Raw genomic sequence first — 20,776 nt, 5'->3', positions numbered from 1 at the left:
TATAGATCCGACTCATGTGCAACACATGCCTACCACAAGCGAGAGGCTCGGCATTCGTGCACCTATCCCGTTCTACTGCTGCTGCTGCTGCTGCATGAGCTGGGCGCTGCTGTGAGTTTCGCGCGCATACGCACTTTTCCTCGCTGAAACGTGCGCCGATACGTTCCGAGTGTTTTAGGAACTTTTGCGTGCAGTTGCTGATGCACGTCGTCTCTTTGGCCGTGAGCGACTTGCTCGTAAAGTCGTTCACACAGCTTTCAAAGCAGCGCTCGACAAGCCCTGTGTACAAGTTCATAAAATCCTTCATCTGCTTCTGCTCGACGACACGCTCCATGGCGCGCTGCTCGCTGGAAGAGAGTGCAGACACTGTAGGTAAGCTTTGCTCTACCCCACGTACGATCCATTTTCTTTCGTGGCGTACGAAAAGCCCGGGCTGCGTGATGAGCTCAGCCTCGGCCGCGGGCAAACGAAAAAATTCCTGCGCGCTGCGCCTTGTCTTTTGTTCTCGCTGCGATGGCTGTACGTTGTCAATTTGAGAACTCGTCCGAGATAGGTGTGTTTGCACGCCTTACGAACACGTACTGTCTTGTCACTATCGGTGGCTCGACCAACTTTTATTCCACATTCGAGACTGAGCTCGGCGATTTGATGCCGATCGTGCATTGCTCGATTGCGGGCACACGGCTCGTTGGGCGCCTCACGGTCGGCAACAGGCACGGGCTGCTTGTACCCATGTCGACGACTGATCAGGAGCTGCAGCACTTGCGGAATAGCCTTCCCGAATCGATTGCGATACAGCGCGTGGAAGAACGGCTGAGTGCGCTGGGAAATGTAATTGCGTGTAATGACTATGTGGCAATTGTGCACCCTGATCTGGACCGCGAGACGGAAGAGATCATTGCAGACGTGCTAAAAGTTGAGGTGTTCCGCCAGACTGTCGGTGATAATGTGCTGGTAGGCACGTACTCGGCCATTTCGAACCAGGGCGCGCTTGTGCAGCCCAAAACATCGTTGCAGGACCAGGACGAGCTTTCGTCGCTATTGCAGGTACCGCTCGTTGCAGGCACGGTGAACCGCGGCTCGGACTTGATTGGTGCGGGGCTACTTGTGAATGATTTTGCCGCGTTTGTCGGTATGGATACCACTGCCACAGAGATCAGCGTGATTGAGTCCACGTTCAAACTCCAAGGACAGGAAGCCGGGGCGGTCGTGAATGAGTTGCGGGATGCACTGGTGGATTCCTACACTTAGTTGCAGAGCAATGGGCCGTGAAAGCGGCTTTGCAAGCAGTTGCATGTGTGCCACGGCGCCATGCCACGACCGCTGCTGCGACACTGTATTGTAGTCACTGCCGCCGTGGCATGGCTGTAGGCATTCTAGTTATGCGCACTCGATAGCAGGCACTTGTGCATACGCGTACGCTACAAATTTGCTGCAGCATCTCACTTTGTGTACACAAACTACCAAGCACCTACAACCCCCCTCCATTTTCTGACACACTATGCGAGCGCATCAACAAACTATCCGTCGATGCATTTGCCACGGTTGCTTCGCGCATAAGCTCGGTCTCGGACTGATCCGAGACACGCCCCAACGTCGCCGTCGACGGCGTCGAACGCAGCATGGTTGCATGCGCCTCTTCGCGCTTCCATGCACGTTCCTTGGCTGCTTCGAGATCGGCAAGGCCATACGAGACACCCACAGCCGTCAGGTACCGACGCAGCGGCGGCGCAAGACTCGGCGCCATGCCGACCTTATCGAGGAGCTCGACAGCAAGAAGGTAAAACGTGCGTGTACTTTGCTCGAGCACCGACCGATCCGGTGCGGCATCGTACAGCGCCGCCAGCCCGAGCACGACCTGCGCCACGACCGGAGTCCAGGCAGTGATATTGCGCGCCTGTGTCTCATTGTCGAGCGGCAGGTAGACGCTGATGATCTCCTCCGCGAGCGGCAAGAAACGCTCGCTGACCTGGTTATGGTGCTCGTTCCCTTTGACACGCTCGTCGTGCTGCATCTGCAGGTAGACATGCACCAATGTAGATGCAGAAGTACTCTCCTGCTTGAGCAAGTTGGGCAGCTGCTTCATAAAACCAACCTTCCAGAGTGCCGTACGCAGCCCACGGTCTGCATTGAACCGGCGCGAGAAGCGGTAACTGTCTTCGAGCGCCTGTGTGAGACGCAAGAGCTGCACAACAGGGATCGCCTTGTACACGCTCTGCTCCTGCAGCAGCGCATTGGTCGTCTCAATCAGCAAGAGCTGCAGGACACACTTGACAATAATTTGCTTAAACACGTGCCGGCGCTCAGTTGCACTCACGCCGCTTTCCTGGGAAGAAAGGATGGGATCAAATACTTGCGCTGCGGTCGTCGCGCGGAACAGGCGCAGAAATGCGTCTGTAATTAGCTGCCACTCTTGCAGCACCATGTTTGCCACGTTCTGCACGACCAACTGGCGCAGACACGTTGTGCCAATGCGCGCAAGCGTGTCGTTTTCCTGGCAAATGCACGCGCAGAGGAGCTCGAGCAACCCGCCAAGGCGGCGCTTGAGCGTGTCAAAGTAGTACGACCAGAGCTCGACGAGGTGCCGCAGTGCCTGGATCATCGTCGTGCTTAGCCACACGCTCATATCTTCCTGCGAGCTGAAACGCGTCACGTCCGAGCGGTTGCGCAAGACATTAAAGATGGGAAAGAGCACGTCGTCGCAGACAGTATCCCAGAACTCGGGAGTGAATGCGCGACCGTGCTCTTTGAGGATACCGAAAAGCGCGTCCAGCGCGACGCGACGCACTTCGAGATCGTCGCCAGTCATAAGGATATCGTAGAGAGCGAACAAGACAGGGAGCCAGAGATCAGTGGCTGTATCCACACGGACAACATCGGTGGATGTGTCGGCGGCGCTCGGAATGTTGATCTCGTGCACCTCTCCTCCCCCCTGCATCGTAATTAACATCGGGACCATGGTCCGCAGAAGCTCGGTGGCAGGCAGGCTGATTTTTTGGGTGCCGACTTTGCCAAAGTGGGCAATGCAGACACACAAGTCGCTAAAGCACCCGTTCGCAAGGATCGCATCAAAGTGGTTTTGGTGAATGTCGCGCACAAGGCAGTATGCATACGTTGCGACGCGTTCCGGCGCGCCGGCAGCGACGCCAAACACGCTAAACATGGTCGACCAACCCGAGCGGATAGAGTCGGCACGGCTCTGAATCATCTGTTCAAGGCACTGGAGCACCATTTCCTTGGCACTCATATCCGCGTTGCGGCGCATTGTGTGCTCAAACGGCTTCAAAAAGTCTTTTTGGAACTTGAAATGCAGCAGCTCGTCTTTTTCCAAAAATTTCATGGCGAGTTGGCGGAGTGAATCGAGACCAAAAGCACACACGGCGGGGTTGGGATGGCAGCACACCTGGTTGATGTGTTCGCCGAGGATGGCCCACAAACGCGACCATTCCACACGGATACGCCCCATGTTGTAGTAGCTGATCTCGACGAGCTTCTGGACGGAAAAGAGGCGCGGGTTGTCCGACATGCCAGAAGACTGGATCTCCTCCCAGGATACGTCGCACAAAGACTGGACAAAGTCGACAATTGCCTCGCCATTGAGGCTGGGCGTGGAGGAAAAGACGCGGTCGGCAGCGACGGTAATCTCGCTCGATGCGCCGGCCTGGACAACTTCGTCGGTAGGCATGGGAACGCTCTGAGGCTTGGCGTTGCCTATGCTGTGCCTCCTGCCCAATTCCGGAAGCATCCGCTGGTCGACTCCGCCGCTGATGAGCTGGAATCGCTCCAGCTGGCTGACACACGCCAAGACCTCGCGCCATGAGCTGTGCAGATAATTGCCCTCGGTGTTGGCAATGCCAAGCAATACCTTGATGGTCTCTACATTCTTGTTCTTCATCTCGCCGAAGTTGTTGAGAAAGGTAAACTTTGCCAGTGTCGTGACAAACGCATTGCGCTCCAGCTCGAGGTCGAACAGGCACACGATCTTGATCGCGTCTCTGAATCCGTCCAAGGCACTGCTGATTGTTTCGGGGGAGTTGCTGTCCTGCAAAGGGGAGCTGATCCCTGCGAGGAACGACATCCAAGCGACTTCAAACATGGGCTTGACATGCTCCATGTGCGACGCGGAAAAGAACTGCTCCGCGCCGATTTTTGCAGCGTTGCTTCGCCGCTGGGCATGCAGCATGGTGCGGAACAAGACTTCGGTGCGGTTTGCCATGCTGGTCGACTGCAGCACATAGGTTTCGTGCTGCAAGTCGCGGCCGACCGTTGCAATCGCGCCGGCGAGCACACTTTGCGGCACAGACACCGTTTTTGGTGCCTCGTCCTTCATCTTGATTTCGTTGCGCTGGATCTCGTCGTAGATTGTGCATAGGAGATCCTCTGGTAAATTGTTGCCGTCGTCAATCCCCGCATTGTTCTTGATGAACTCTTGCAGCGTCATCCTGTGCTTTACCTGGGGGTTGTGCGCATCCGTGTTGAGCATAATCACAGAGTAGGCGAGCACATAGACCGTGTCTGCATTTGCAAACGTGCCTTTATTTCCTTCCACGTAGCGCTCGGCAAACTTGAGCATGAAGCGGTCAATTTTCTGCGCCTCGCCCGGCATGCGGAATGCCTGCAGGAATCGGCGGAGCGCGACGATAAATGGCATATTGTCAAAGTGCATCAAATCGACAAACGCGTGCATTATGGCAATGTTTTCCGCGTCGCCCTCCCCGAGAAACTCGCCGATATTGACCTTGCTCAAACCGTCAGCGTAAAACAAGAAACGCGCTACTGACTGCGGCGCATCGCTGCGGATGAATCCGTGCTCGATGAGCTGAGCAATCCCGCGCTTTGGCTTGTAGTTAAACTGGCGGATATCGTCAAGGAGCGTCGTCTTGCGCTGCTTGGCATTCTCAAAGCGCCCTGGATCGTCGTCCAAATCCAGCGGTGCGTGCTCGCCGGCGGCCGCAGCAGCAGACGGTGAGTGAAGCACCTCGTCGCGCTCTGGCGAGGCACGCACGTCGTCGACAGACGCCTCTTCCATGTTGCGCTCGGACCAGAGGACGAGCGAGTGGAGCACATTCACGAGGCCGTCCAAGCTCTGGCGCTTCAGGCGCAGCTCCAGCGGAATGCTCGTGTCCACTTCGGGGAACGTATCGATGGGGTCCAGCAGCGACGGCGGGCCACCGCCGTTGCTGGACTTGCGCGGCGTCCCACGCGGCTCTGGCACTTCGCCGCCCGTACCCGGCGCGGCTGTGGGTGTTTGCGCGAGCTTTGAAATGACGTCCATGAGACGCTCGTACACGTTCTCCAGCGCAGACCGATCGCAGTCGTAGTTCAGATACAATTCGACGAGCGCTTGCGGATCGCGGCACAGGCGGTTGATCACGCCGAGCAGAACCGATTTTTGGATCGTGGTGCTGCTGCGCATCTCGAGGATCGGGAGGAAAATTTCGTTTAGCAAAACCTCGATTTCTTTTTTGAGCTTGGTGCGCATCCCCGAGATGACGAGCCAAAAGATTTCGCAGCTAATGTCAAACACCTGGATTACGCTGCTGACTGCATTGCGACTTAGGCTCAGGCACAAATACTGCTTCACTGCTTGGACAAACGTGGTGCGCTCGCCCGCGGAGCCACTGTGGAGCACGACGCTGGGATCGGTAAATACGTCCATGTGCAGCGATAAAATGGTATGGATCATGCGCAGCGAAAGCAGCTTGAAGCGCATCCCATGCGAGCGCAAGTCCCGCTCACTCTCTGCACTCAGCGGTTTCATGCTCAGCTTACACAAGGAGCGGAAGATGAGAAACGCGTCCTTGACCAGCAGATCGGGCGCGTCCATTGGCGCACTGTCCGGCGCTTCCTTGTCTGCTTCGAGCGAAGTGCAGCTCTCCATCATTTGCAGCGTCATGCGCTCGTTTGATTCTTTTTCCGCGACTTCAGGGTCCGGCCTACCCTGGCGGGGAGCACGACTGAATACGTAACTGATCATTTGCGACAAGCTCCCTTGTGCAATGGCCTGCGTCCCGGGTGTCTTGCTCATCAAAAAGATGTTATATACCGTGCGCACGGAACGCAACAGACTCGACTGGTGGACACGGATGCTCGTGGACAAGACACACGCAAGCAGGGCCTTGACGATCTGGACCGAGATACGCTCGTCGAGCTGGTCGTGGTAGCAGTCGCAGATAGTCTCGACGACCAGATCGGCAAGCGGCACGGCCTCATCGCGCAACGTCCCTTCGTCGTCTTCTGCGAAAAATGCGTAGCTGACAAGCTTTGCGATGCAGTCGAGACTTGTGGTTTGCAGCGCAATGTTGCGCGTGCGGCATGCAAGGCGCAGCGGCTCAAAAACAACACGGGGGTCAAGCACTGCGTCCTGGACCTGCTCGCGCGCCGTCGCGCGGCGCACCATGTCCAGTGCCGCGGCTACGCTTTCTTTCAGTTCTTTCGAGCGTCGCGCATCCTTTGAACCGCTGATGGATTCCAGTGCGGAGACGACAAACACGGCGCTTCCGCGGGACAAGCTATTGGCGCTGGATTCGGAATGGACGGTGGAGCGCGGTGCTTCTTCTGAAGGCACGACCGAGGTCGCTTGCAGGCTGGGACGAATGCGCTTCGTGTCCGAAAGTGCATCCGTTTCTTGCTGCTCATGCGTGGCCTCGGCTGCAACTACTTGCTCAACTTGTGTGTCTTCTTGGTCAGGCGTGGGCGTGGGCTCGTCGAGAGTGGGCTCCGTGCCTTTTGGCGCCGGATCTGCTGGGTGTTGCTCATTGCTCACATCGTAATGTGCATCCTGGGGAGATACATGCTCAGGAGCTTGCGCCTGCCGTGTATCTGAATGTGTTGCTGGCGCAGTCGCGCCCGGCAAATCGGGCTGGGCGTATCTGCCCTCGTCAACATCGACAGGCGCGTCTGGTTCTTGCGCATGCTCTGCTTCATGTGCATGCTCTGCATCGAGCTGCAATGGCAGTTGCGTGGAGGATTGGTCAGGTGCTACACCAGAAACATCTGGTTGCAGCTCCGGTTCTTCCGCTGCCATTCTATGCACCGTGCTGCGCCACGACGTCGCTGGGCGAAGAGCGAGACGAGCGGCCGCGCGCGCCTGTTTGCTGACTAAATATACTTGCGCAAGCAGCGCCGCCGAGCGAGGCGGTATGGGCGACGTCGATTTGCGTGCGCTGCAGCTGCAGCTGCAGCAACAGCGATCGAGCCTTGCCGATCAGATCCTTGCGCGCCTGCCGGAAGCATCTGCATCTGCAAATGCGCCGCGCGTCGAAGAGACGCGCCGCTCTTCGACGCTCGGTCTCGGCGCCCAAGGCGAGCAGCGCGCGCAAAGTGCGGCGGATCGGAAACTGCGCGCAAAGCTGAGCGCCAAGCCACGCAGAGAGCATGTAGAGGTGAGGGAGAAGGAAGAGGAAGAGGAAGAGGACAAAGCTGCTATGGGACGCCGCATGGCGAAACGCAAAGCGGATCCATTTGCCGCTGCCGAGGCCAAGGTCCAGGCTGGGAAGGAGCGCGCTGGCCAGTCTTGGGCGCCGGACCTTGCACACATGAGCAAGGCGCAACGCAAGAAATGGAATAAGCGCAGGCGTCTTGAAGAAGAGAGCGGTGCGCCGGTTTGTGCGCCTGCTCCCGACACCGCACCGCCAGCGCTCACCTCGCTCCAATCCTCTATGCTCAGCAGCCTAAAAGGCGCGCATTTTCGTGCCATCAACGAAAGGCTTTATACCACCGACTCACGCGACGCACATGCATTTATGCAACAAGAGCCGCATATGTTTGACGAGTACCACGAAGGATTTCGCCAGCAGGTACGCAAATGGCCGATCAATCCAGTGGACCGCATTGCAGAGTTGCTCCTCGGTAAAAGCAAAAGCAAGTATACCATGCGTGCCGCTGAGCTTTCTGGAGCGCTTGTGGTTGATATTGGCGCGGGCGAAGCGGCCCTGGCCAAGAAACTCGCCGCCAAACGCTTCCACATGCTCAGCTACGACCTAATTGACAGCGCGGACGGGTGGGTTTGCGGCCTCGATGCGGCCAAAGTCAACGCACTTCCGCTCCCTGGCACATTTTACCCTTTGGGCCTTTTGTTCGACGAGACGTGGCCAGTGCCAGCGCCCCCCTGTGCCGACCTCGTCGTGTTCTGTTTGAGTCTTATGGGCACAAACTGGGTCGAGATGATCGCCGAGGCGTGGCGTGTGCTGCGCAACGACGGAGAACTGCTACTTGCCGAAGTCACGAGCCGGCTTGGTGCTACAGGTGCTACAGACGAGTTTGTCGCGCTCGTCGAGTCGCTTGGCTTTGCGCTCGCATGGCAGGACACGTCCAATACGCACTTTGTCCTGTGCAGTTTTGTCAAGCGTGTGCGCACCTGCACTGCATCGCACTCCGCGACGCTCGACTGCACACTCCCACCACACATACTTGTGGAGAGCGTATCGAGCCCCGCCCAAGCGCGCTTCGCATTTGGCGCGCTCGTCAAAAAAGGCGCAGCGGTACTGAAACCTTGTCTGTACAAACGTCGATAGTTTCCACAGGACACAGCCGCGCCAATCCTGTGCGCCAAAGTTCACGTGATACAGCTGCGGAATACCGGCGCCAACGCACAGGCGCACAAAAAGAAAAGCGCGGGGCGCGTCAAAGGCTCTTTGCGGTGCTTTGTGCGAAGAAGGACGGCAGTGCATGGGTATGTGTCAGGTGTACGAGAGAGCTTATGAAAGACATAGAGAATACATCTCCTACCAGCCCTTTTACTTCATTGCCGACATTTTCGCGCGATCGAACCACGTCAGAGCGCGACTCTGACGCACCATCCACCACGTCCTCAAACACCATTACAGGATCGCCGGTGACCAACCGGACACCTATTACTGAATCGAAGGGATCGACCCCAACATCAACGTTGCGCACATTCAGCTCAACAGACATGGACTCCAGTACGTTGCTACGCAGCTGACCATAGCGACGCGCGAAACCACGCGTGATTCCACGACGACAAGCGAGACGAGCTCGCCCACCACGTACGTTGCTCCATGTCTGACCCTAGATCCCAAGAATCCACGACAACCAGGGATACGACGAGAGAAACGACGAGGGAAACGACCAAATCAGGCAACAGGCCTACGACCAGTGATCGTCCCACGACAAGCAGCCCAACCAGTGCACCTACGAGCCAGGACAGTGACACTTCTTCGTCGAGTAGCACGGATACGTCGTCGAATAACACGGACTCCTCTAGCAGCACGTCTAGCAGCACAGGCGCCGCGTCGAGCGCAAGCAGCTCGAGTGGCGGGCCTACAAGCGCACCGAGCTCAACATCCAGTGCCACTGGAGCGGGCGCTGCGTCAAGCGAGAGCACGAGCGAAAGCGGCAACGAGAGTCAAATTACGAGCTACTCCAAGCTTACCACCTTTGTCGATGGCCAACCGACAACTTCAACACGAATGGTCATTTCCACGGCTTCCAATGGCAGTTTGAACGATGTGAACGACAACAAAACAGGCTTCTGGCACGATTCCGGCGCTGTAGGCGGCACGTTTGCCGCAGTTGGCATCGTCACACTTGCACTCCTCATTGCGCTCGCTTGGCTTTTGTGGCGCAGGCGCAAAGCAAAGCGCATGGATGCCGACGTTGTTGCTGCTGCTTCTGCTGCTGCTGCGACCAGTAGAACGCCGTTTGATGACGATGACGACGATATGATGATGTCAGAAGTTAATGGATACGCGCCGGACGGCGCCCTTTCGCCGTTTGGGTCGAATGCAGTGATGCCGTTTTATGGGCGACAAGCGCCCGAGCCAGGCTACCCTATTCAAAGCCATGCCGCGAGTGACGATCCGTACGCTTCTGATGTGCCGCTCGCGCACCAAAACGCGCTCGACTACTTGACCAATGCGAATTCACGCGGAACTTATGTGCCCGTCCCGAACGAGAACGGCGTACCTTTTGATGCGCCATCTTCCTCTGGAATGTTTGCTGCCGGCCTTGGTGCTGCCGCCGCTGCCGGCGTTTCGTCAAATGGCTTCGAGGATCCGTTCCGTAACTCGGAGGATACTGGCGCTTCACACTATGGATCTGCGTACGGCCAGCCTGTCGGCGCGGCATTCTCTGGCCATGGCTCGGAGCGGAACTCGATTCCAATGCCATACGACGAGAGAAGCTTTAGCGCAGCCACGCAGTATAACGATGCCCCCGAATCGATGCATTCGAACTCGCAGCCGCGCGACGCTGCCATCCAGCAAGGCTACCCCTTGGGCGCTCCAGCTCAGCCCTCGTACGCCGCAGACGCCCCAATGCAGCCTGCCGATGTGGGCTCTTCTTTCCAGCAAGCCGAGCCTCCTTTCCCAATGTCCACCGCCCAGCATGATGCTGGTTTCCAGCCCATGCATGCGCAAGCGCTGCACCCCGCAGCGTACGCCGCAGCGAATGCCAAGGCTGCGCCTGCAGGCTTTGCCGCAGCGCAGTACGACCAATTGAACGAGCCGCCTTCGTACATGTTTAGCGCTGCTCATTTCCCTACAAACGAGAAAGCCGCGCAAGATGCAAAAGCCAGCGCTCCGCCGATGGCCGATCCCAGCGTAAGCAGTGCCCTTGCCGCGCCTGCAGATGCGCCTGCCTCGCTCGTGCAGCACTCACCGGAACTGCATCCGGGAGCTCACCTATTTAGTGACCATGGCGACCACGGCCCTGCCGATAGCCAAAGCCTGCATGGCGATTGGGATCCTCCTGCGCTTTCCAGTGCTTGGTTTCCCGGTGCGGGCCAAAGCGTTGCGTCTGGCGCCGAGCAGAGCGAGCTTACTGAAGCCCAAGCGCGTCCGTTTGTCACTGCCCACAAGTTTGCCGAGGGGGACTATCCTACAGCCTCGGTGGTTCAATCTCCGCAGCGCCTCGTTGTGCGCAACCCTTCGCCGGAGGATGTATAATTTATGAATAGCAGTACGCCATGTGCGCCCTGTAATCGTTGAAAAGACAATGTCAAAGTGCGTAGATGCTGTCTTGGTGCAGAGTGGCGCATATGCAAAGCTATGAACTGCTAGGGCCACTATCAAAACAGTGTATCCTCGTCGCGCAAGTATTCGCCCACATCCGCCTGGTGGAACACGATGATATTTGTGGGGTCCATATTGCGCGTATCTGTCGTCGACCGTGCGGTGACGCCGAATCCCAAGCCGACGCCACTCATATTCAGGACCGCTACACCAGCATGCTCGGGGGTATCATCGGTAATGCGGCCAACGTGCGCCTTCACGACATGGTTTCCATACAGGAAAGGCATCTCACCATTAGGCTTGATCCAAACTTTGTGACGCGCGTACTGCACTAGGTAGTCCAGTGCAGTAATATGGATGCGGAACTTGCCTGTCTTGCTGAATTTGCCAAAACAGGTGCCCAGGGACATGAGATGTGGGCGCGCAATCGAGCTTGCGAGGCGCATATTCGTCTCCGATAAATAGTACACGCGGTCGCGGTGCAAGCGAAAAACGTGTGGATCGTCGGGCCGATCAATAAGATGCACCAAATTCTTGCCGATGTAGTGTGCAAGCTTTTCAAACAGCGTCGTCGTCTCCGCGTCAGTCAGTGGTCGCATCGTGGATGCCTGCCCAAATGTGCGCGCGTTTTTTTTGCGCACCACGTGGTCCGCCGCAGAAAAAGTGCGCGACAAGTTTCCTGCAGTGCATGCCGCCACGTCGGGGAGGCAAGAAGAAGCACGGCGCGCCGCGCCGTGCGCCACGACCAGCGTCGGAAGACGAGAGTGGTTATAGTAGCGAGGAAGGGCCACACATGCCGCGTGTCTTGGACATGTCGGACGACGAGCCGGAGGCGCTGCAAGGCGACGACGAAGAGATTGATAGCGACGAGGCGTTTGGCGATTCGGACGATGAGCGCATGTATGCCGGGCACAGTGCGCGACGCAAAGAGGAACCGTCTGATTTTGAGGATGACGAAGGCGACGATCTCGTTGCACTGAGCACCTTGCTCGACGGCGCAGCAGATGAGGTGCAAGACGAGCAGGAAGATGTGTCCGACGGGGAGGATCTCGCGGAGCTCGTTGCGCAGCGCACAAAGCGCAACGCCGAAGACCTGCCAGTGAAGCCTGCGAAAATGCAGCGCATGGAGCGCACGGAGCTTGTGCCAGAGAGCGCCGATGCGCTACACGCTGGCGGCCAGCTTGCGCTCGAGGACCTGATGGCGAACGGCACGCTTTCTTCCCAGGTGCGTGCACTTGCAGAAACGCGTCGTAGTGAATTGCAGCCGGTTGCGTCTCGCAAAGGCGGCGGTACGTTGCACGCGCCGTTGCCAGGAGTTGTGCAAGAGCGCATGGACCGCCAAGCCGCATACGCCCTCACCAAGGAAGAAGTACAGGGCTGGGCGCCGACGGTAAAGCGTCTGCGTGAGGCAGAGCACCTTTCGTTTCCATTGCAGAAACCTGCGCAGCTACCAGCACCGTCGACGGCAGGCCTCACGGCGTCGTTTGCGCCATCCAACGACATGGAGCGCGACGTTGCCAACGTGCTGCAAGAGAGTGGCCTAACAGAGAAGCAGATTGCTGAGCAGGAAGGCCTTGCACTCAAAGCGCTTGATCCGCACGAAGCGGCAAAGCGGCAGTCGGAGCTGCGATACATGCGTGAGCTCATGTTCCGTATGGAGCAAAAGGCCAAGCGCGCGAAAAAGATTAAGAGCAAGTCATACCGCCGCGTGCACCGAAAAGAGCGCGAGCGACTACAGGGGCTTGCCGAGCTTGAGGACAAGATGAACTCTGACGACGAGGAGGAGCGCGCATTGAAAGCGGCTCAAGCACGGGCCAAGGAGCGCGCGACGTTGCGGCACAAGAATACCGGGAAATGGGCCAAAGCGCATTTGGGCCGCAATGACGAGTCGAGTGTTGATGCGCGCCTTGCGCTTGAAGAGCAACTTCAGCGTGGGGACCAACTGCGCCAGCGAGTCCACGTAGAAGACTCGGAGAGCGACGAGGAGGAGGGCGATATCGACCCAGACGCGGCGTTTGACGAGCTACAAAACTTTGAGAATGCAGAAGTTAGCCGCGATCGTGCGCTAGAGGAGCAAATTCAAGCGGCAGGCAAGCAAGGCAAGGTATTTCAGATGAAGTTTATGAAAGACGCGCGCGATCGGCAAGCGCGAAGCATCTATGCATCTGTCGACGAGCTGCACGATGCACTCGAGCGCGAAGAAGAGAGCGACGGCGCGGAAGAGAATATAGTGCGCCTTGGGCGTTCGGGACGTGCCGTGTACGGGCCTGGAAAAAAGCAGACCACTCGCGACGAAAGCAGTGAGGACGTGGACGATACCACCCAATTTTCACGCAGCACCGCTGCGCCGTGCAAAGAGAAGCCACCGCATAGTGAGCCTGCTGCCGAGCCGGTTCTTAATCCATGGCTCGCTGACGAAGCCTCACATACATTTTCCAAAAAGCGCAACACAGTGCTTGTCGGCAAGGACAGTCACGCAGCCACTCTTGCTGCACACCGTCAGGCACGGCACAAGGCGCGATCCGACGAGGCGCGCGAGGCTGATGTGGACGATGCGACATTGGAGATTGATCCAAGTGCGCACATGACGCGGGAAGAGAGCGACGAGGAGCCCGTCGAAGTCGTGCACCAACATAAGCGCGGCAAGCGAGGGCAGAGGAAAACGGGAACTACGATGCTACCTGTACAGAATCGTGCACTGGTTGCCGAGGCATTTGCCGGAGATGACGTCGCTCTTGAATTTGCCAAGCAAAAACGCGCGTCGGTGCGCGCAGAAGCGCCGAAACAACTAGACATGACTCTGCCCGGATGGGGCGCATGGGGCGGCAAAGGCGCGCGACGCAAGCCCAAACAAAGTGAGCATGTAAGGCGTACCACCGGCCTTGATCCAAGCAAGCGTAAGGACCGCGAGATGGACCATGTATTGATTAACGAGCGCGTGGACAAGAAAGCGGAAAAGTACAAGGCAAAGGACCTGCCTTTCCCGTACACAAGCGCAAGTCAGTACGAGGCTGCGATGCGCACACCACTGGGTTCCGAGTGGAATACGCGCACACAACACCAGCGCCTCACGTTGCCGCGCGTCGCAACCAAGTTGGGCCAGCGCATCGACCCGATCCAGCGGAAATTTTAATGCTCGTAGCTCCGACCGTAACGCTCCACTTTTTGCACACGTGGCTCTTTTTCTTTGCTATGGCCAACACAGGCCTTGGGCGCAACCGCGCAGCGATGCCTGAGACGGCGTATGTCGATGTAGAGGATGCACCAACATCGTCAGATACATACAGCGATGCAGATGTTAACGAGCATGACGCTGCTGCGTATTACGACCAAGACAGCGACCAAGGTCCGGGGTATGCACAATTCTTCGACGAAGACGACTTGGAGGAAGATGCGTCGGATGACAGCGACACGGCCTCGTCCGATGGCGAGAGTGCACTCCGCCAGCAGATCGAGAGTGTCCCATATGCGAACTTAGTGCGTGCACAGCGAGCGATGCGCAAGCATGCGCCGAAACGTGAATCGACCGACCCAGACACGCTGCGCAAGCGGCGCGAGCAGGCGAAACAGCTACTGCGCGAACAGACGCTGCAATCAAAAGGCAAGCTTCCGCGCACGACAGCGAGGAGCGAAGCACATGGCCACATTGAAAAGCGCGAGCACAAATCCGCGCCTACGGCCACCTCCTCTCGCCGCCCGGTAAGTCGCACACGCACAGTTGTGGAGCCTATGCAACGCTCAAAGCAGCGCGATCCTCGCTTTGACAATCTGTCGGCAGGCCCTGTGAACATGGATCTTATGCAGAAATCGTACAAATTTTTGCCTGGCGTCTATGAAGAAGAGCTTGCTGCCTTGCACACAACACACAAGCGGTTAAAACGTATGGAGGCGCATCATGCAGGACCACGCGCGACGAGCGAGCAGGCACTGCGCATCCGCGAGGAGCGGCAGAATGTCGAGCTAGCGCTTCGTCGTGCAGAGAGCCAGCGCAACGAGCGTAAAAGGCGCGGGCAGGAACGAGCAGTCAAGTCCACCATTAAAAAGGAAAACCAGCGCCGTGTCGATGCTGGCCAGCAGCCCTACTTCCCGAAACGCAAAGAGCAGCATGCAGCGTTGCTGCAGAAAAAGTACGAGCACCTCGCGGGTCCCCAAGGCAGCGGTGCAGCGGTCAAGAAGGCGATGGAGCGCAAGCAGCGCAAAGACGCACAAAAAGACCGCAAGTCGCTCGACGCAGCGCTCGGCGGCGGCTCACGTACGGATATGCGCTCGGATATGCGGCCCCGCAAGCGTGGGCGCCGAGGTTAGGCTTTCTCCACACCACGTGATACCAAAACCACTTGGCCGTAGCACCTTTGCCTTTTGCCATGGGCGCGACGAGCTCAAAAGGCCCGCACATCACGCCGCGGGACCGCGCAGTGTTGGAGTATGTATATTGTAGTATCTTAACCTAAGTTTGAAGTTGCAGCGTGATCGGATCCGGCGCTACCAAGTCAAGGCACGTAACGAGCCGTGCTGACCGTAGCTCCAGTACGTGCTCGATCGCGAGCTTGCAATTGCGCGCGATGCGATTGCATTGGGTGATAAGGGTCGCGCACGTCTTGCATTGCAGAGTCGCGCGTATCAGCGCTCACTGATTGAAAAGACGGACGAGCAGCTGGCGACGCTGCAGCAATTGGCAACTACGATTGAGTATGCCGCGATGGAGCAGAGCATCATGCATGGCCTGGAACGCGGCAATGAAGTACTACAGAAAATACATTCGGAGATGGATATCGAGCGTGTAGAGCGGCTCATGGATGATACAGCGGAAGCACAGCAGTATCAGCAGGACGTGGCGGACCGCCTCGCAGCGCAGCTTACTGCAGAGGAGCAGGCGGCAGTGGATGCCGAGATGGAGGCGCTAGGCGCGGCGCCGTCAGCTCCTGTACCACTTGCTCCTATGCCGTCTGTGCCATCTTCACTGCCCACTGACCCACCGGCAGTCGTGGCCAGCAGCAGTACCTATACCCACAAACAGCTACTTGCAGAGCAAACATAAAATCAACCATTCGTTTCGTACAAATCATGTATAAAGGGAAAAGGGAAGTTCACAGCGCATCGCGCCACATATTCGTGGATATCTCGATATCAAGTCTAGACCGTTCCGGATCCAACATGCGGCACGGCCGTTGTTTGGCCGGTGGCAACATCTTGTGTAACCTCAATATGGCCTTGCCTCTTGTTGCCAGTCACATCGAAGTTCTTCTTATAATCTTTGATTGCGCTCTTGATCGCATCTTCGGCAAGCATGGAGCAATGCAGCTTGACTGGGGGCAAGGAAAGCTCGCGTGCAACTTCCGTGTTCCTGATCGCACCGGCTTGCTCAAGAGAGAGTCCCTTGACGCGCTCAGTCATATAGCTCGAGCTCGCAATCGCAGAGCCACATCCAAACGTCTTGAATCGGACGTCTTCAATGATTCCGTCTTTGCTCACTTTAATGCTGAGCTTCATAACATCGCCACATGCTGGCGCACCCACGAGACCCACACCGATGTTCTTGTCCGTCTTGAGGAACGAACCGACATTGCGTGGGTTGTTGTAGTGGTCCAGTACTTTCTCGTGGTACATACGCACCTGCTGCGGAGCACGCAGCATAGGAGGAACCGCGCGGATCATGCCGCGACGGCCCGCAGTGTTTGCAAGAGTTTGCAAGAATGTCATGAAGAGTGGTGTGTAGGTGTGGCAAGCCTCTGCGCGACGTCCTGGATACTTATACGAATGGTTCTCTACGAGTTTTTCCGCAGCCAATGAGTGGCGCGAAATAGCTTATTTGTCAACGCCACCATCAAATTGGCGAGAAAATGATCGGATGCGGCTGAGTCATCATTATCCGATTAGCCACGCGCTGTAGCGGTTATCGGGCTGCAGGGTCGTAGGCTGCCGTGGCCCGCGCAAACTACCAGTCCCGTGTCGTTATAATAAAGCGGCCCCGCATCTTGACTTTACACACTTAACAATGGGTTTTGAACTTAAGCTTACTGGAACCGTTATTTGCAGCGGTGGTAACCGTGGTATTGGTCTTGGCATTAGCAGGGCCTGCGCTGAGGCTGGAGCCAATATCGCAATGCTTTACCACAAGCACCCCGAGGCGGACAAGGTTGCGGACTCGCTCGCGAAGGAGTTTGGCGTTAAAGTTAAGGCATACAAGTGCGACGTCTCTGATGCTGCGACTGTCAAGTCCACTGTTAAGCAGGTCGAGTCGGAGCTTGGCCAGGTAACGGGTCTTGCTGCGAACGCCGGCGTGTCGGTCGTCAAGCCTGCGCTCGAGATGACGCCCAAGGACTTTAGCTTTGTGTTTGACGTCAACGTGCTCGGCGTGTTCAACGTCGCGCAGGCTGTTGCGCAGCACTGGATTGATTCTGGCTTCAAGAAGGGTTCAATTGTCGTGACCTCGTCCATGTCCGCCGAGGTGTACAACCAAAAGGGTCTCAATGACCCGCTTACTCAAGTTTTCTACAACTCGTCCAAGGGCGCCGTGACGAATATGGTCAAGGGTCTTGCTGCCGAGTGGGCCCAGTACGGTATTCGCGTGAATGCGCTTGAGCCAGGTTTCTGCAACACGGAGCAGACCAGCGGCATGGACCAAAAGATTCGCGACTACCAGGCTGCTTCTGTGCCCATGGGCCGCTTTTCGGAGCCCCACGAGCAGGCTGCTCCCGCTTTGTTTTTGCTCAGTGAGCACGCCAGCTACATGACTGGCCACCAGATCCGCCCCGACGGTGGCTTCACCGTTTGGTAATTGTAGCGCGCTTCGTACATTGATCAATGAAAGTGAGTTAGTCTGTATGAGCCGTGTCGTGCATTGTATCTATATCATGGTATTCACAACGTCGTGCCTACCGCACAATCCTCAGTCCAAGACTCCGTGCACTACCTGCGACGACCTTGCACATCTGGTGTTATTGAGTCTTTGCCACACGCACCTCTTTTTCGTTCACATCCACATCCTTAATTTTAATTTTGGCAATTTCATAGACTTGCTTGATGCTGATCGTGCCCGTCACTTCCGCGCCCGGCTTCCGAGCGCCGGTAGTAATATTTGCAGCGCGTTTCAGCAGCAATGATGTAGGCGGTGCTGCATGTCAGTGCCACTCTGTACACGTACTCATAGTTGTGAAAGAGAACGAGCGGTCAGGGTTAACGGTGACCACAGTCGGCGTAAGAAGCCCTGGCTCCAAGTCGGCAGTGCGTGCATTGAATTCTTTTGCAAAGTCAATAGCCTTGACACCTTTAGCACCCAGTGCAGGGCCAACAGGTGGTTGTGCCGAAGCGGTACCAGCCGGGACCATTAGCTTCACCAGCGTAGCAATTAACTGCTTGCCGCCAGCCTTGGACATGTTGCAGCGACAGCGACGCGTGGGTGGAAGGCAGGACTGAACACGTGACGCTTCCACCAAAAATCTGCGCGCCCTCCACTCTTTTTCCGACGCTGTGGTCATGTCGGCGACGCATGAGCCCGCGCGGGTGTATATCGTGTCTGGAGCATCATCCACGTCTGCTACAGATGCATCCTACAACTCATCTTCACTTCCTGATATTTTGAGGCGATCTGGCTCGTCGAATAAGCGCAAGAAACGAAAAGGCGCGATTGAAAACGACAAAATCCTCTCGAAAATCGAGCTGATTCAGGACTTTGAGTTCCCTGAAGCAAGCAACAAAATTCGATTTACTCGCGATGGACGGAACATTATGGCTTCCGGCACATACAAGCCACAAATACGTTTGTGGGACTGCGAGCAGCTCAGTCTGAAATTCGAGCGGCACACCGATGCGGAAAACGTCGACTTTGTTCTTCTCTCTGATGACTGGACAAAGTCACTTCACTTGCAGAGCGACCGCTCACTGGAGCTGCATGCACAGGGCGGTACTCATACAAGAGTGCGTCTTCCGCGATTCGGGCGCACACTCAACTACCATTTCCCCTCCGCCGATGCATTGGTCGGTGCGAGCGGCAACGAAGTGTACCGCGTAAACCTGAGCCAAGGCCGCTTCCTTGCGTCTTACGTGCTTGGGTCGCACGGTAATTTGGTCACGGGCTGCAACGCCATCGACGTGAATCCTGCGCACGGTCTCCTGAGTTTCGGCACAGAAGGCAACGGGATCGTCGAGCTTTGGGATCCCCGCATGCGCCACCAAGCAGGTGCGCTTAGCATTGCGACATCCACTCTTATGGATACCGCGCTTCTTGCTGCACGCAGGCAACTTCCCGGCGTTGGTGTGCACGACGACGAAGAAGGCGACGTTGTGCGTGCTTCGGAATCGCTCGCAGTCACTGCACTCGCGTCTTCCGAAGACGGCCTAAATATGGCGGTCGGGACTAGTACAGGCCATGTACTTTTATTTGATTTGCGCATGGACAAGCCGTACATGACCAAGGACCAAGGTTTTGGTCTTCCGGTTCACTCGCTCTCGTGGCCCGGCGATCACGGTGCTGCACTGGCCGCTGGCAACATGGGTGCAGACGCGCATGCACGCTCTGAATCGCTCGGCACCGTGCTCAGTGCCGACGCCAAAGTGATCAAGATTTGGGAGCGCGATACGGGCGATAATGTGGTGTCGATCGCGCCGCCTGCTGCGACGGCAAATTTGAACAATGTACAGCACTATCCCGGAAGTGGCCTAATTTTTTCCACCGCTGAAGCGACGCAGATGGTGGCTTGGTATGTGCCTGCACTTGGTCCTGCACCCAAGTGGTGCAGCTTTATCGACAATATTACCGACGAAATTGAAAGCAGCGACGCAGCCGGTGTCGGCGGCGCAACAAACGCATACGAAGACTTCAAGTTTGTTGATCAGGCCGAGCTGGAGCGTTTGGATTTGGCACACCTGGTTGGCTCTCCTTTGTTGCGACCGTACATGCACGGATACTTTATCTCGCTGAAGCTGTACGAACGCGCGCGCTTGCTTGCACACCCTCACGCGTACGCCGAGGCAAAACAACGTGCCATCCAGTCCAAACTTGAACGCGAGGCAGAGAGTCGTGTGCGTGCAACGAAAGCGCCGCAATTGGGCAAGAATATTCAAGTGAACCGCAAGCTCGCCACAAAGTTTGCGACGGCGCAGCCAGGAAAAAAGGCAGCGCAAGATACCAGCGATATTTTGGAGGATACACGTTTCAAGGAACTTTTCACCAACCCCGAATTTGAAGTGGACGAGACTAGCCGCGAGTACGCTTTGCTTAATCCCAGCGCAAGCGCGGCACCGAAGCCTGCATTGCGCGAGTCGGAGCGCAAACTGGTGCCTGCCATGGAGGAGGCGCTCGAGAGCGATACAGAGTCGCTTGATCCGGACCAAAAAGAAATGGAGTCGTCTTCCGAAGAAGAAGCGCCTGCGCCCCCTCCTGTGCGCGCTTCCAAAGCCGTTCCGCGCAACGCACACAGTGCGCCGCGCCTTGTGGACGAGCGCGGTGCAAGCGAGGGCACAGATATGATGAGTCTTGGCGAGCGCGCACGTCTTCATACACATGCCAGTGCACATACGCAGCCGCAGAGCGCCATGGCGGGCGCCATGTCTTTCTCCTTCACGCCTTCTGGCGCCAGTGACGAGCCCAAAAAGACGAAACGCACCAAGAAACCTGCGCAAGACACGTTTGGCGCAGGCCTTTCGAAAGGCGCAGGCGCCGAACAAGGCTACGGCGTGGAAGCGCTTGACGAGCAAGCGCGCTTTGGCCGCAAGCAGCGCCGCAAGCCTGGCAGAAGTGCCAGCAAGAATGTGATGCGCGCAAACAGCGCAAACTAGCGATGTGGTAGGTCGTGTGTGTACAA

The 20,776-nt window shown here is 57.0% G+C and overlaps 12 protein-coding genes across 12 annotated transcripts; 7 read left to right on the top strand and 5 right to left on the bottom strand.

The window, feature by feature from the left end:
• Window positions 1-72: 72 nt before the first annotated feature.
• Window positions 73-334, bottom strand: TIM9 (protein transporter tim9; the record flags this gene model as incomplete). Its single annotated transcript, XM_056207598.1, has 2 exons — window positions 73-106; window positions 135-334. 2 exons carry the CDS (start codon window positions 332-334, stop codon window positions 73-75), a joined length of 234 nt encoding a protein of 77 aa, XP_056063573.1.
• Window positions 335-513: 179 nt separating this feature from the next.
• Window positions 514-1,251, top strand: TIF6 (Eukaryotic translation initiation factor 6; the record flags this gene model as incomplete). Its single annotated transcript, XM_056207597.1, has 1 exon — window positions 514-1,251. The coding sequence occupies one exon, from the start codon at window positions 514-516 to the stop codon at window positions 1,249-1,251; it is 738 nt and encodes a 245-aa protein (XP_056063572.1).
• A 220-nt stretch (window positions 1,252-1,471) lies between these two features.
• On the bottom strand, window positions 1,472-7,027 carry SEC7 (guanine nucleotide exchange protein for ADP-robosylation factor; the record flags this gene model as incomplete). The annotated part of the gene is made up of 1 exon (XM_056207596.1): window positions 1,472-7,027. One exon carries the CDS (start codon window positions 7,025-7,027, stop codon window positions 1,472-1,474), a length of 5,556 nt encoding a protein of 1,851 aa, XP_056063571.1.
• A 115-nt stretch (window positions 7,028-7,142) lies between these two features.
• Window positions 7,143-10,907, top strand: RRP8 (25S rRNA (adenine(645)-N(1))-methyltransferase; the record flags this gene model as incomplete). Its single annotated transcript, XM_056207595.1, has 5 exons — window positions 7,143-8,496; window positions 8,668-8,674; window positions 8,734-8,924; window positions 8,951-9,008; window positions 9,035-10,907. 5 exons carry the CDS (start codon window positions 7,143-7,145, stop codon window positions 10,905-10,907), a joined length of 3,483 nt encoding a protein of 1,160 aa, XP_056063570.1.
• A 122-nt stretch (window positions 10,908-11,029) lies between these two features.
• NIP7 (ribosome biosynthesis protein nip7) lies at window positions 11,030-11,572 on the bottom strand (the record flags this gene model as incomplete). Its single annotated transcript, XM_056207594.1, has 1 exon — window positions 11,030-11,572. One exon carries the CDS (start codon window positions 11,570-11,572, stop codon window positions 11,030-11,032), a length of 543 nt encoding a protein of 180 aa, XP_056063569.1.
• An 89-nt stretch (window positions 11,573-11,661) lies between these two features.
• Window positions 11,662-14,106, top strand: MVES1_002771 (uncharacterized protein; the record flags this gene model as incomplete). The annotated part of the gene is made up of 1 exon (XM_056207593.1): window positions 11,662-14,106. The coding sequence occupies one exon, from the start codon at window positions 11,662-11,664 to the stop codon at window positions 14,104-14,106; it is 2,445 nt and encodes an 814-aa protein (XP_056063568.1).
• Window positions 14,107-14,165: 59 nt separating this feature from the next.
• RRP36 (rRNA biogenesis protein rrp36) lies at window positions 14,166-15,278 on the top strand (the record flags this gene model as incomplete). The annotated part of the gene is made up of 1 exon (XM_056207592.1): window positions 14,166-15,278. The coding sequence occupies one exon, from the start codon at window positions 14,166-14,168 to the stop codon at window positions 15,276-15,278; it is 1,113 nt and encodes a 370-aa protein (XP_056063567.1).
• A 120-nt stretch (window positions 15,279-15,398) lies between these two features.
• On the top strand, window positions 15,399-16,011 carry VPS20 (Vacuolar protein sorting-associated protein 20; the record flags this gene model as incomplete). The annotated part of the gene is made up of 2 exons (XM_056207591.1): window positions 15,399-15,407; window positions 15,496-16,011. The coding sequence occupies 2 exons, from the start codon at window positions 15,399-15,401 to the stop codon at window positions 16,009-16,011; spliced, it is 525 nt and encodes a 174-aa protein (XP_056063566.1).
• Window positions 16,012-16,106: 95 nt separating this feature from the next.
• On the bottom strand, window positions 16,107-16,673 carry ISU1 (iron-binding protein; the record flags this gene model as incomplete). Its single annotated transcript, XM_056207590.1, has 1 exon — window positions 16,107-16,673. The coding sequence occupies one exon, from the start codon at window positions 16,671-16,673 to the stop codon at window positions 16,107-16,109; it is 567 nt and encodes a 188-aa protein (XP_056063565.1).
• Window positions 16,674-16,968: 295 nt separating this feature from the next.
• MVES1_002767 (sorbose reductase) lies at window positions 16,969-17,751 on the top strand (the record flags this gene model as incomplete). Its single annotated transcript, XM_056207589.1, has 1 exon — window positions 16,969-17,751. One exon carries the CDS (start codon window positions 16,969-16,971, stop codon window positions 17,749-17,751), a length of 783 nt encoding a protein of 260 aa, XP_056063564.1.
• Window positions 17,752-17,848: 97 nt separating this feature from the next.
• On the bottom strand, window positions 17,849-18,349 carry MRPL19 (mitochondrial 54S ribosomal protein YmL19; the record flags this gene model as incomplete). Its single annotated transcript, XM_056207588.1, has 3 exons — window positions 17,849-17,905; window positions 17,936-18,087; window positions 18,118-18,349. The coding sequence occupies 3 exons, from the start codon at window positions 18,347-18,349 to the stop codon at window positions 17,849-17,851; spliced, it is 441 nt and encodes a 146-aa protein (XP_056063563.1).
• Window positions 18,350-18,449: 100 nt separating this feature from the next.
• Window positions 18,450-20,750, top strand: ENP2 (Small ribosomal subunit biogenesis; the record flags this gene model as incomplete). Its single annotated transcript, XM_056207587.1, has 1 exon — window positions 18,450-20,750. One exon carries the CDS (start codon window positions 18,450-18,452, stop codon window positions 20,748-20,750), a length of 2,301 nt encoding a protein of 766 aa, XP_056063562.1.
• Between the last annotated feature and the right edge of the window lie 26 nt (window positions 20,751-20,776).

Source organism: Malassezia vespertilionis, chromosome 5, assembly GCF_029542925.1.
Source record: "Malassezia vespertilionis chromosome 5, complete sequence".
Lineage (NCBI taxonomy): Eukaryota > Fungi > Basidiomycota > Malasseziomycetes > Malasseziales > Malasseziaceae > Malassezia > Malassezia vespertilionis.
This window is presented reverse-complemented; position numbering and strand designations above follow the sequence as displayed.